This window comes from Ranitomeya variabilis, chromosome 5 (assembly GCF_051348905.1).
Source record: "Ranitomeya variabilis isolate aRanVar5 chromosome 5, aRanVar5.hap1, whole genome shotgun sequence".
Lineage (NCBI taxonomy): Eukaryota > Metazoa > Chordata > Amphibia > Anura > Dendrobatidae > Ranitomeya > Ranitomeya variabilis.
Genome location: NC_135236.1, coordinates 263,292,141 through 263,306,816, shown reverse-complemented (window position 1 = coordinate 263,306,816; position 14,676 = coordinate 263,292,141). Strand labels below are relative to the sequence as shown.

The 14,676-nt window shown below is 42.0% G+C and overlaps 1 protein-coding gene across 2 annotated transcripts in view; it reads left to right on the top strand.

The window, feature by feature from the left end:
• DAPK2 (death associated protein kinase 2) overlaps positions 1-14,440 on the top strand; it is a 104,473-nt gene extending 90,033 nt beyond the window's left edge. For both annotated transcript variants that reach the window (XM_077264206.1, XM_077264207.1), the window contains exons 4-10: positions 3,312-3,450; positions 3,890-4,019; positions 5,251-5,299; positions 5,388-5,414; positions 7,624-7,776; positions 8,745-8,790; positions 13,677-14,440. In XM_077264206.1, coding sequence (XP_077120321.1) covers positions 3,312-3,450; positions 3,890-4,019; positions 5,251-5,299; positions 5,388-5,414; positions 7,624-7,776; positions 8,745-8,790; positions 13,677-14,321 — 1,189 coding nt within the window. In that variant the 3' untranslated portion in view covers positions 14,322-14,440. The remainder of the gene's footprint in view (positions 1-3,311; positions 3,451-3,889; positions 4,020-5,250; positions 5,300-5,387; positions 5,415-7,623; positions 7,777-8,744; positions 8,791-13,676) is intronic.
• The last annotated feature ends 236 nt before the right edge of the window (positions 14,441-14,676 follow it).

The following is a 14,676-nucleotide window of genomic DNA, read 5'->3' as shown; positions in this document are numbered from 1 at the left end:
GACTGTAATACGGACGAGTGCTATGCGATAAAAAATCGCATAGCACTCGGCCCAATGTTAATCTATGGTCCAGCTCCCATCATCCGATATTTTCTCCACCGTATTTCAGATCCGAGGGAACTCGCAGCAGGCTGCGATTGTCAGCGTATCTCGTCCGAGACTCGCCAATGCAAGTCTATGGGTGCGAGAAAAAATCGGATTACACACGGACCATGCGTGTGCATTGCGAGAAATACGCAGCGGTGTTCTATAGAAAAGCCGGTAATTCAATTGCCGGCTTTGCATTTCTCCTTCACAAACCCGACATGATATGAGACATGGTTTACATACAGTAAACCATCTCATATCCCCCTTTTTTTTGCATATTCCACACTACTAATGTTAGTAGTGTGTATGTGCAAAATTTGGCCGCTGTAGCTGCTCAAATAAAGGTTTAAATGGCGGAAAAAAATTGGCGTGGGCTCCCGCGCAATTTTCTCTTCCAGAATGGTAAAGCCAGTGAATGAGGGCAGATATTAATAGCCAGGAGAGTGTCCATGGTTATTGGCCCCCCCCGTGGCTAAAAACATCTGCCCCCAGCCACCCCAGAAAAGGCACATCTGGAAGATACGCCTATTCTGGCACTTGGCCACTCTCTTCCCACTCCCGTGTAGCGGTGGGATATGGGGTAATGAAGGGTTAATGTCACCTTGCTATTGTAAGGTGACATTAAGCCAGATTAATAATGGAGAGGCGTCAATGATGACACCTATCCATTATTAATCCAATTGTCTGAAAGGGTTAAAAAACACACACACACACACATTATTAAAAATTATTTTAATGAAAGAAACACACAGGTTGTTTTAGTATTTTATTGTTCTCTCAATCCATTTGCAGGCCCTCGCTTGGCAAAATAATAAACGCACAAGATACATACCTTCTGCTGACCCGTCACGTCCCACGAGGTAATCCATCTGAAGGGGTTAAAATTATTTACAAGCAGGAGCCCTGCAAAAGCAGCTGTGCTCGTGCTTGTAATTCCCCGGCAAATGAAGGAAATGTAGGTCATTGACCTACATTTCCTTCAGTCGCGGTGATGCGCCCCCTGGTGGATGTCCTCATATGACCTGGAGCGTGGGAAAAAGTTCCCAGGCTGCAGTTCATGAGAACATCCAGCAGGGGCGCATCACCGCGACTGAATGTAAGTATAGATCACTCTGCTTTCCTTTCAGCACCCGGGGGATTACAGGCATGAGCGAGTGGTTTATCGCAGCTCGTGCCTGTAATATTAGTTAACCCCTTCAGATGGATTACCTCGTTGGACGTGATAGGTCATCTGAAGGTATGTATCTTGTGCGTTTATTATTTTGCCAAGCGAGGGCCTGCAAATGGATTGAGAGAGCAATAAATTATTAAAACAACCGCTGTGTTTATTTCATTAAAATACTTTTAAATCATGTGTGTGTGTTTTTTAACCCTTTCAAACAATTGGATTAATAATGGATAGGTGTCATAATTGACGCCTCTCCATTATTAATCTGGCTTAATGTCACCTTACAATAGCAAGGTGGCATTAACCCTTCATTACCCCATATCCCACCGCTACAGGGAGTGGGAAGAGAGTGGCCAAGTGCCAGAATAGGCGCATCTTCCAGATGTGCCTTTTCTGGGGTGGCTGGGGGCAGATGTTTTTAGCCACGGGGGGGCCAATAACCATGGACCCTCTCCTGGCTATTAATATCTGCCCTCAGTCACTGGCTTTACCATTCTGGTGGAGAAAATTGCGCGGGAGCCCACGCCAATTTTTTCAGCAATTTAACCCTTTATTTTAGCAGCTACAGCGCTGAAATTTTGCACATACACACTACTAACATTAGTAGTGTGGAATATGCAAAAAAAAGGGGGATATGAGATGGTTTACTGTATGAAAACCATGTCTCATATCCTGTCGGGTTTAGGCAGGAGAAATGCAAAGCCGGCAATTGAATTACCGGCTTTTCACAGATATCGCGCTGAATTAAATATAAATACAGAATATATATATGTGTGTCTCAATTACATATATATATATATATATATATATACTGTATATATGTTTTCCCGAACATTTGAGCACATAAATCCATTAGATGTCGGTTTTGCAAGCTAGCGAGAAAATCTCGGCATACGGATGCCATACGGATGTCAGACGGATCATTTGATGCGAGGAAATCGCATCCTCGCACTGCACACGGATCACTGTTTTTGAAACATTTGTGCGATTCTCGGCCGTGAAAAACGGACCGTTTTTTTATACGTTAAGTGTGTCCCCGGCCTTATAGTCAGAAAAAACACACTCCTCATCTCTCCTCATGCCCGCGCTGCTCCCTGTTCCTGTCTCAGTGGCTGCACTGCCTGGCACACAGTGAGTGCGCGAACGTTATCGTGCACCCGCAGTGTTAGAGGTAGAGCGGGGAATGATAGGAGAGGGAGCGTCGGTCGACACTCTCTCCTCCATCATTGCTTTGAACTGTACCGGCAGACGCCGGTATAGTTCAATGTAGCTGTGGCGGCGGTGGAGTCGGTGCTGATGGCAGGTGGGCCTCCCTGCCTCACAGGGGCCCCATAGCGCCGCTAGCTGGGGGCCCCTCTGGGAGCAGGGGCCCTAGGCAGCTGCCTGCCCCTAACGCCGGCCCTGCCCATCCCATATAATAATGCTTTTTGGAATTCTCTTTGTCCATATATGTAAAGTCCGAGTTCGGGGTTCGGACGCAAGTTTGTTTCATGTCCAGCCCTGAACTTGAACTTTACAAAAAACTTGGGCGAGCCCGCACATCCCGAACATCTGGGGGTTCACCCATCACTAATCCTTAGCCTCCAAATCTTGCATGGAGCCCCAGACTGAGGGAGATTGACAGTCATCTTTTTTTTCCATTTTCTAATAATTTTGCTGCCAGAAACATTTGTAATGACACATAGCTCTGCTTTGCTTCACTCCCCCTCTTGTAATCACAGTAGTTGAGATAAGTGAGGAGAGCAAGACTCTGTGTGTAACATATAATGATGTAATGACACAGAGAAAGTCAGGTCTGACACTTTCTGGAGGCATGTTCTCCCCCCCCATCCTCCCGCACCCCCAGTGCAGTGAGGAATCTCTGCTAATGCCCATTTAACTCAGTTTAAATGACCATAGTTACCTTCCAAGCTAATCTCTGAGAAATTAAAAAAACATTTTTTTCAGCTCTGCAGTCTCTCTTCCATAATGTGGCCAGTTTAACATGCTCAATCTGGTGAATGGTGGTCTTTAACCTGTTCTTTGATCTAAGTAATTTTGTATGCTGTCTGGTTAGCGTTTCAGGAGGAGAACTCTTTGATTTCCTGGCTCAGAAAGAGTCATTGAGTGAAGAAGAGGCTACCAGGTTCATCAAACAGATACTAGAAGGCGTGAATTATCTGCACACCCGCAAAATTGCGCACTTTGACTTAAAGGTAAAACCACCCACTAAATAATATAAATATTGTATGAGGCTACTGTTTGCATGTCACCCTATCACCACAATAATTTTTGTCATGTTTGCATAATGCAGTAGTTGTATACCGTACATTATTTTACCAAAGAAAGAGAAACAATAAAGGGTTTGTCCAGAGTTAGAAAAACATGTCTGCTTTATTCTAAAAACATTGCCACATCGGTCTACCTGTGTGTGGCAATGCCGCTGACCCCCAATCAGGAAGATCCTTTCATTTTTGGCTTGATAAGCTAACACCAGACATGTATGACCATTGGTTTACTCCCCTCTTCTTTGTGAGAACACTCTGCCAAACCCAGTGCACATATGTATGGGTGTCCAGGAGGAATAGTGATTAGCTGACGACTAACTAAGGAGTATGGCTAACCTGATTCTTGTATCCTTATGTTCTTATTCAGCCAGAAAACATTATGCTGTTGGATAAAACAATTGCTGTACCCCATATAAAGCTTATCGACTTCGGCTTGGCACATAAAATTGAAGATGGGGTAGAATTTAAGAATATTTTTGGCACACCAGAATTTGTAGGTTTGTACAATGAGTAATATATGTTTATTTTCTTCATTCATTTAGATTGTATTTATTGTATTTAAGTTTTTTCAAACAAAATCCTGTTCACTTTATTACAGCATGTGCTTAAAGGGGTATTTTTAAATTTGGAAGTTATCCCATATACTGTATGTTGGATATGGGATATCTTCCCAACTGCTAGGTGTTCAACTGCAAGGATCCTCACCGATCCCAAGAAGAGACCTGTGTAAATGGAACTGTGGTTGATCATCTGTGCTGGTGCTCCATTTATTTTTTTGGGAGCGCCAGAGACCAGTCGAGGGTTGCGCTTAGATAACTCCAGCTGTCCTATTAAGAATGAATGGAGCAGCGGAATGCATGATCAATCGTCACTCCTTTCACAATAGTCTCCATCCTCGATATTGACGGAGTTCCAGTAGTTTGACCCCTAGCAATTGGAAAGTTAGTAATAATGATAATAATAAAGTTATCCTCTATCCCATGGGTAAAGGATAACTTCCAAACTTAAAAATACCCCTGTAAGTTTCCAGAAAGAGCAAATGTCTGCCTTCTAGAAATGTGATTGACGCAAAGTTCAGCGTTCACTGATTTCATGAATGGTCTAGAAGATACTATACTTGACTACCTGTTTTATACATGAAAATCTGCCATTTTTACGGCTTCCCCATAAAGAATTGGAGAGAGCTATGCATACATGTCCCAAAGATGAGATTCGTGCCTATCAGGTACTTATGGCATATGCTGACAGATTCACCCTGAATGTCTGTAATCAAAATAATATTTTACCGCAAAGTGGGAATGGAAATAAAGAAAAAACATGTAAAGAAAAGATTTCTGTTATGCTATGTGAACATGGCCAATTCTTTATCTATGGCGACATAATGAGGTGTTCTGCCACTTCATTAATCTTTTATAAGTTAAGAGGCTGGGGTACATGTCAGCCATTTGGATCCCATATTAAAATATTTCAATATTTGCAATATTTTTTGCAAAGCGACCATGTTTGAAAAAAAATTGATTTTTTGAGTCATAACCTGCAATGTTACAGATAAAGACATTTATTAAAAAAAATCGGACAAGCAAACAAGAGAGACAGTCACTCAATGTGCCAGGTTTGGGAAGGTAGAATGTAAATATGTCCTAAGTGCTTCCTTCTGCCATGTAGGACAGGACGTTTCTCGCTTTCTACAATCAATTGCTCTTTTCATTTTGTTCATTTCCATTTCAGCTCCTGAAATCGTGAACTATGAACCGCTTGGCCTGGCTGTAGATATGTGGTAGGTTTACTCTACATAATGAAATATATCAGATAACACCAAACGAGCCTTGGCTTTTAATACTAAGGGTAACGTTTCTCTGTTTCAGGAGCATTGGTGTGATCACATACATATTGTGAGTATTTCGAGTTACGTACTAATAATTTCTAGACATATGCAGTATTACTGACCAAATATTGAAGAATTGGTGACTACATTTTATAGCACAGGAGATCAGAAGGAAAGCCACGTCTGACTAAGGCTTGATTGTTACACCAGTGCTGACACATTCTTAGCTGAGGGCAAGTGTCACCCTTTGGTGTCAGTGACATCTAGCAGGCAGCCTCAGCCCATTAACTTATTGGCAGACAGGAAACAAGAGACAATATACGAAAATTCTGTTTCCTGACACTGCAAATCGGAGTATCCTGGACTGCCTGGTTTATGATAGCACCTGATGGAAGGTCCCCCAATGTCAAGTTAGCGGCAGATCGGCAACTATCGCAAGCAGCTGGTAGGAACGATAGCCTGGAGTTATCTGTATCACACTGTGAGGACCACCCAGCCTGCTGATCCATCCATTATAGTGATGATAGGTCACCTTACTGGGTAATTACAACATTGGGGGTTGAGACGCTCACAGATACCTCACATCCAGTAAAATTGCATTATGTGACTCAGAACTTTCTTTAGATCTTATTTTTGATACACAGAAGTGGCTTATTCATGTCGACATAGCAAAGTCCATTTAGAACGCAAACCTCAAATGCTTTCGCTTTACATGGATTATTACTGTACTGCTTCCTGATAAAATAAGAGAACTGTCATTTAGCCTAAAGAAACTTAGACAAGAAGTTTTCCTCTATCGAAAGTTACAACCATATAAATACAGAGACTGGCTGTCAGGACTTGAACTTTATACTCCCGTACATGTTACAATAAAAAGTAAATGTAGATAGTTGTAGATAGACAGAGAGCTAAATATGCAAATTTGAAGCAGTACAAGTAGTAGCGTTTCAGGGGCGCTCAACCTCCAAGGTATATAGCAAACCTATTCCAATAAATAAAAAAAAAGTTTGCGAGATCCACCATATGAATAGTTTGTTGGAGTGCTGCCTCCCTTTTTTTTATATTGCGTTGGACAATATAGCCCCAATTCATCAAAGCAATTTTGCCAAAATTTTGGCAAATATTGCTTTGAAAAGTAGCAAAATTTTGGCTCAACTTGGAGTTGCTCAAAAATTTTGAGACTTCTGGAGTTTTCTGCCAGTTTCTCCCAGCCATAGGTGGAGCTGGGCATAGTGCCATGGCTCATCTAATTCATGATGAGCTGTGGTCCCTTAGGCTAGAAATCTTACTCTAGTTAGAGACTGGTGTAAGATTTCTGGTGAGACACACAGAGGTATACGCTTATCAGATGCTTGTGATTAACGAAGAGGCATGCACCTACAGGAGCATCTGACTCCACCATGCCCTTCCATCAGCACCGATGGATCTGAGCCTTTAGATATTTGTCCAGGAGGGTTTGCACCTGTTATTTTTGGTGCTGCTCAGTTGCATCTTGATAGATAGATAGATAGATAGATAGATAGATAGATAGATAGATAGAGCTGCCTTTGTAACTTTGTATGTTGTGAGCCCCAGTGGATCATGGACCAGAAAGCAATATTTTGAACCGGAATGTTGCCACATGAGCCAAGAGTCCAGTATCATTTTATATTTTTTTGTGGCTATTTAGAACCAAAATATACCGCAGCACTCTGTAGGCACTGAGGTGTATGAAAACATTGAATATATGAAATCCAGACTGCATTAGTGCTACCTAGAATATACTTATAAAATTAAGGAACTTAGCAAATAATTAGATAACTCTTGAAAGCCCATCAGTAACGACAAGGGGTAACTTTCTTTGATGGGACCCTAAACCTAATATTTATCAAGCATGCCTCTCCCGGGCTAAAAGTCTAACAATATAAAGGGCAGGTAGGATCTAGTACTAATGTAAAACAATCTCAGGCTGAGGCGAGAAGTGCTCAGTCAAATATGGAGACAGTCACCCCAACAGTATTGTACAAAAAAACTGTCCAGCATCTCCAAACAGAATAAAGCTTGAGTGAACAGGTGCAAGCTGCTAAGAAAGAAAGAAAGAAAGAAAGAAAGAAAGAAAGAAAGAGGAATAGAAAGAAAGAGAGAAATAGAAAGAGAAAAAAAGAAAGAAAGAAAGAGAAAAGGAAAGAAAGAAAGAGAAATAGAATGAAAGAATAAACAGAACAGTTTGGTCCATTACACACCATTAGTTGCTGTCCATTACTGTTTATTTTCAGTGTACTCTTTCTATTATTCAGGTTAAGTGGAGCATCGCCATTCTTGGGAGAGAACAAACAGGAGACTCTTTCCAACATTACGGCCGTTAACTACGAGTTTGATGAGGAATTCTTCAGTCACACCAGTGATTTGGCTAAAGGCTTTATCAGGAAGCTGCTTGTGAAGGACACAAGGTGACAAGTAAATGCTGACAAAGCATGTTCATGTAAAGTTTTAGTGAAGTGACCTCCGAATTGTGAGAATGCACATGATTTTCTAAGAGTTAGGTTTTAATTTTAGTCTGATTTATACGATATCTTCGGACTTAAAAAAAAGAGTGAGCCAATACCAAATGTGCGCTATCTATCATCACTCATCATTGGTGGGGGCCGCGTAAAGCCTTAGGGGGGAAAATAGCTATTTAGCACTCAATACTATTTATTATTAGAAAACCCACATTAAATATATGCCTCATGGAGACAATTATTTTCTCCTTAAAAGCCTTGAAGAGGAATGGGAAGATGTACCACAAAAATGAACAAGGAAAAATATAATTATCCAGCTAATTGGCAATTTGTATTGGGTTAAAGTGTTTTCCTCACATTCATTCCTAGGTTGTATGTATTCTCTTCCCATTTATGGAAGAAGCAAATCATAATTGGAGCAAAGCACGAATATCTGATGTATTATGGACATATAGATCTCTTCATATACCATATGTCACCTATTCAGCCAATATAGCGAAACATATAGGACTTCACCTTTATCTATTTGATGTTATGGTTGTTGCATAAAAGGGCATAGAGACCACCACAGATACTCAACAATGCAGTGAGACATATTGAATTACATCACATATTAAAAGATGTCACAGTATCGACCCTTCTTCATGGAAGGAAAGGAGAAGAAAAGGAAAGGGAAAGGAAATTAAAAGGAAAAGTGAAGGGAAAGGTTCTCACTCTCAGTAATTCCCAGCAGAACTTATTCTGGCAATCATTTAGTCTTCTCTGATCACTGAAAATGGGGAAAATAAATATGGCTTCTTTTATTATTTGTAATCAATTTTCAAAAATAATTATTTTTAATCCCTCAAACACCCATTGAAATTTATGGGTTCACACCTTCATGTTTTCATTCACAATCTGTATTTATATTTTTTCAGGAAGCGTCTTACTATCCAGGAAGCTCTTTCACATCCATGGATAACCGTGAGTACAACAATCTTATTATCCTTGCATGAGAGTGATGTGTTGCATATAAGATAGGGGTTGTCCACCATTAAGATCTTTTTTATGTTAATGCAGGTATTTTGGCCTAAAAATCATTTTTGCAATTAGTTTTCATGAAAAATGCTTGCATTCTTTGGCTAGTACAAGCTCTTTGTTCGCCTATTAACTGTTCTCTCATGTGGTCTGTAGTCATAGATCAGCTGAGAGGAGCTCAGAAAAAGACATAACGCGTTTCACACTCTTCTGTCTGTCTTTAAAGAATGAGCTCTCTTATGGAATCTCATTTTTTTTTAATCAAAAACATTTTCATTGAGCCAACTTTTACATCTTACAAGATGGTTGATACAATTAATCATATTATACAATCCCAAGAAAATGAGTACAATTTTGTTTCAATCATTGTTTATGACAAGAATACAATGCCCAATCTTCCCCTTCCCATCTCCCTACTCTCCCAAACTTCCTTCTCCCCTTCCTGAACTCAGATTTTAATATTATACAGGTACAATATCTAGACAACAATTTAAACATGAGAGCCATACAGTAAGGTGTTTCATATTATTATTATTATTATTATTATTATTATTATTTATTATAGCGCCATTTATTCCATGGCGCTTTACATGTGAGGAGGGGTATACATAATAAAAACAAGTACAATAATCTTGAACAATACAAGTCACAACTGGTACAGGAGGAGAGAGGACCCTGCCCGCGAGGGCTCACAATCTACAAGGGATGGGTGAGGATACAGTAGGTGAGGGTAGAGCTGGTCGTGCAGCGGTTTGGTCAATCGGTGGTTACTGCAGGTTGTAGGCTTGTTGGAAGAGGTGGGTCTTCAGGTTCTTTTTGAAGGTTTCGATGGTAGGCAAGAGTCTGATGTGTTGTGGTAGAGAGTTCCAGAGTAGGGGGGATGCGCGAGAGAAATCTTGTATGCGATTGTGGGAAGAGGAGATAACAGGTGAGTAGAGAAGGAGATCTTGTGAGGATCGGAGGTTGCGTGTAGGTAAGTACCGAGAGACGAGGTCACAGATGTATGGAGGAGACAGTTTGTGGATGGCTTTGTATGTCATGGTTAGGCTTTTGTACTGGAGTCTCTGGGTAATGGGGAGCCAGTGCAGGGATTGACAGAGGGGAGAGGCCGGGGAATAGCGGGGGGACAGGTGGATTAGTCGGGCAGCAGAGTTTAGAATAGATTGGAGGGGTGCGAGAGTGTAAGAGGGGAGGCCACAGAGCAGGAGGTTACAATAGTCGAGGCGGGAGATGATGAGGGCATGGACTAGGGTTTTTGCAGATTCTTGGTTTAGGAATGTACGGATCCGTGAAATATTTTTGAGTTGGAGGCGGCAGGAAGTGGAAAGGGTTTGGATATGTGGTTTGAAGGAGAGATCAGTGTCAAGGATTACCCCAAGACAGCGGGCTTGTGGGACTGGGGAGAGTGGGCAGCCGTTTACTGTAATGGATAGGTTCGTTAGGGAGGTCATGTGAGATGGGGGAAAGATGATGAATTCTGTTTTGTCCATGTTAAGTTTTAGAAATCTAGCGGATAAAAAGGATGAAATAGCAGATAGACATTGAGGGATTCTGGTTAGTAGGGTGGTGTTATCTGGTCCAGAGATGTAGATCTGTGTGTCGTCAGCATAGAGATGATACTGAAAGCCATGAGATTCTATGAGCTGTCCCAGGCCAAAGGTGTAAATGGAGAAGAGCAGGGGCCCTAGAACTGAACCTTGCGAGACTCCAACAGATAGGGGGTGAGGTGAGGAGGTGGTGTGTGAGTGGGAGACGCTGAATGTCCGGTCAGTTAGGTATGACAAGATCCAGGATAGGGCCAAGTCTGTGATGCCAAGGGATGAGAGGGTCCGCAGCAACAGGCAATGGTCCACTGTGTCAAAGGCAGAGGACAGGTCCAGGAGGAGAAGGATAGAGTAGTGCCGCTTGCTCTTGGCGGTTAATAGGTCATTGGTGACCTTAGTTAGGGCAGTTTCAGTGGAGTGGTGTGACCGGAAGCCTGATTGAAAGCGGTCGAAGAGGGAGCAGGAAGAGAGATGGGAGGACAGTTCAAGATGGACATGTTGTTCCAGTAGTTTTGAGGCATAGGGGAGAAGTGATATAGGGCGATAGCTAGATTCAGAGAATGGGTCAAGAGAGGGCTTTTTGAGGATAGGTGTGATTGAGGCATGTTTAAAGCTTGAGGGGAAAACACCAGTTGTTAGTGATAGGTTGAAGAGAAGGGTTAGGGTTGGGATGAAGACTGTGGCGAGGTTTGGGATGAAGTAGGATGGGATCGGGTCAAGTGCACAGGTGGTGAGATGTGATCTTGAGAGTAGAGTGGAGAGTCTGTCTTCTGTAATGGTGGAGAAGTTGGTTGTGGAGGGCTGGGAAGTCGGGAGGAAGAGTTCTGGGGGTTGTTTACTAAAACTGTCTCTGATGTTCTCAATCTTCTGCTTGAAGAATGAGGCAAAGTCTTCAGCTGAGATGAGTGGGGAGGGAGGAGGTGCTGGGGGGCGGAGGAGAGAATTGAAGGTGTTGAATAACTGTTTGGGGTTGTGAGACAGGGAGGATATGAGAGATGAGAAGTAGGTTTGTTTTGCTGTGGCGAGTGTGGTCTTGAAAGTAGTGAGGGACTGTTTGAATGTGATGAAGTGCTTGTTGGAGTGGGATCCTTTCCATCTGCACTCAGCAGCCCTGGAAGCTCGCCTCAGTTCTTTGGTCAGGCGGGTGTGCCAGGACTGTCTGTTGATTTTGCGAGCTTTGGTATGTGTGAGAGGGGCAAGAGATTCCAAAGCTGCAGCTATTGTGGTGTTATATAGAGCGGCAGCGTCATCCGCATGGTGTAGGGAGCTTATGTCTGTGAGAGGGAGGAGGGATTCAGAGAGTGAGTGTAGATCAAGGTGTTTAAGATTTCTGCGAGGGTGTGAAAGTTTGTGGGGTGGGGATTGTAGACAAGGAGTGGAGAGGGAAGAAAATGTGAGTAGGTTGTGGTCAGAAAGAGGAAGAGGTGAGTTAGAGAGGTTAGATAGGGAGCAGAGGTGGGTGAAGATGAGGTCCAGTGTGTGACCATCTTTGTGAGTGGCTGTAGAAGACCATTGGGCAAGGTCAAAGGAGGAAGTGAAAGATAGAAGTTTAGTGGCAGCTGAGAGGGAAGTGTCAATGGGGATGTTGAAGTCGCCCATGATGATAGTGGGGATGTCAGCGGCGAGGAAATGGAGTAGCCAGGTGGTGAAGTGGTCAAAGAAGGTGGTGGCTGGCCCTGGGGGACGGTAGATGACAGCCAGTTGGAGGTTGGAGGGGGAGTAGATGCGCACGGAGTGCACCTCAAAGGAAGGGAGGGTAACAGAGGGTGGAAGTGGGATTGGGGTGAAGGAGCAGTTATCTGACAGGATTAAACCAACTCCTCCGCCATGCTTGCTGCTGGGGCGAGGGGTGTGAGAGAGGTGGAATCCACCATAGGAAAGCGCGGCTGAAGAGGCTGAGTCAGAAGGGGTGAGCCAGGTTTCAGTGATGCCGAGGAAGGAGAGTTTGTTATTGATAAAGAGGTCGTGGATAAATGACAGTTTATTGCAGACAGAGCGTGCGTTCCATAGTGCTCCAGATAGGGAAATTGGGGGAGTGGGGGCTGGATGAATGGGTATGAGGTTACTGTGGTTGCGAAGACGTGTAGAGGACCGTGGCAGGGGATTAGAAATTAGTGTGGGGATGTGATGAGGAGGGCCAGGATTTGGGGATATGTCGCCAGCAATGAGGAGCAGCAGACCGAGCGTTAGAAGGTGTGAGCAGGATAGGTCATGATGTGGCCGTGTGTGCCTGGAGAGAAAGGATTGTATGTTGAGGAATAGTTCTGTGGAGGAGGTGAGGTGGCTGGGGAGGATGGAGGAAGAAATAACTAGTTCCTTACTGGGTGGAGGGATTACAGGATATAGGAAGAAATAAAGTAGTATGGGGGTGAATGTTAAAAGAAACCGAAACATTATAGAGGTTTTCTATTCCTTTACCTTCCAGTCAATTCCAGTCCAATTCTAGTCTAATTTATAGCAATTAAAAATCTGCAATTTAAAAGATGGAATTTCAAAGATGGTCAGGCTCATGGCTTGGAATTTCATATCTGAAATATAAGGTCCCTTTTAAAGAATTAAGTTAAATGTGACAACTCTTGCCAGTACTTCTGACACCACCGCTGGACATTTAATCCATGCCCTCAACTGTTTACTAAATTTCTTATTGGCACCCCTTTTGATATATATCTTTTTTTCCATCAGAATGGTGGTTTTTAAACAGCTCACAAAACTCAACTGACGGAGCAATTTTTGCCAACCAGTGTCTAGCTAGGATTCAGATTTTTTTTTTCTTTACGAAAAACATTTAACGAAACAAAACCAAAAATTGCAAAGAAATATTTTTAGCCCAAAAATACATATATTTAAGAAGGAAAATAAAATTATCCTCATAGGTGCACTGTATTTGATGGATCTTCGATATTCAGTTTTGTAATTATGTATGGCACCTATGTATAAAGTAATCTCATGGAACTGGAGAATTCAATATCTAGCATATTTAGGTGGTTTAGCTGCAGTTTGATCAAAAATACTACTGATGAACTCTATTAACAGACTGATACTAATTTCATTGGATCCCTGTTTTGCTGTGCTGAATTTTATGTATGTGGAAGCCTCACTTTCTTACACACTGATCAAAAGAAGTGGACTGTTGACTGACCAAGAGTGAAAAGCATGGTCTGATGTGTTGTCCAATATTTTACCTTGAAATGGTCTGTGGATCCCTTACCTGGCATGAGCTTGTTCTACCCAGTTTTGAGCAACAGTTATAGACATGTTCTTGTATTAATGTCTCCTTTTTACCTAAAGACACATCAGTCCAAAGAAGAGAACAAAATTCATGATACCAAAAGAACAGCCATGCGAAAACTGAAGGCTAAGAGATTAAAGGAATATACCATGAAGTCTCATTCCAGCATGCCTCCCAACAATACATATGTTAATTGTGAGCGATTTGCACAAGTAGTGGAAGACTTGACTAGTGCGGAACAAAAATTCAGCTCTTTGGCTACAAACTATGATTCTCTACAAGAAGATGTAGAAGCTCTGATATCTATCTACAATGAAAAGGAGGCTTGGTATAAAGAAGAGAATGAGAATGTGAGGCACAGCCTCTCCCAACTCCGATATGAGAGTCGTAAAGTGGAATCCATGAAGAAAAACCTTAATCAAGACATTCGCTTTGTAGAATCCAATGTAGGAAATGTTGCTGTAAGGTACGCTGATCTAGAGTCACGGTATGAATCTCTGAGCAAAGAAATTACAGAGGACCTTAAAAGAATTCAAGACTTGATGGGTGGATTTCAAGGAGGAAATGTGGGTTATGAATGTGGAAACTTTGATGCTGTGTTCAACAGAGATATAAGTGATTCCTTCATGAATCTTCTGAATGGATCATGCAGTGAAGATCTTTTCGAACGATTAAATCTCAGAAACACAGACTCTAGGTTTTAATAGGCCTTGTGATGAATGTTTAATGTATTCATATGTAGAAATACCTGTATAGTCATGATATGTTCCCTTATAGATGTAGAATAATATATTGTTCACAAAGCAGAATCTATTAGGATATGTCTGCACAGGATGATAAAATATGTTTCACTGGAAATTTTGAATGTTTTTGTATGCAGATTTTGTTAAAGATTTCACACTATGCATTGCAAACGAGGAAGAATGCTGTTAGAATCCCCCCAAAAAATTAGCATCCTGAATATTTAAAATTTTCACTTCATGTCAATTTCTGTGTAGATATTGTCTCAGCCGTTTTGTTGCTACTGCATTATGCAATATATTTTGTCACCTCAAATCT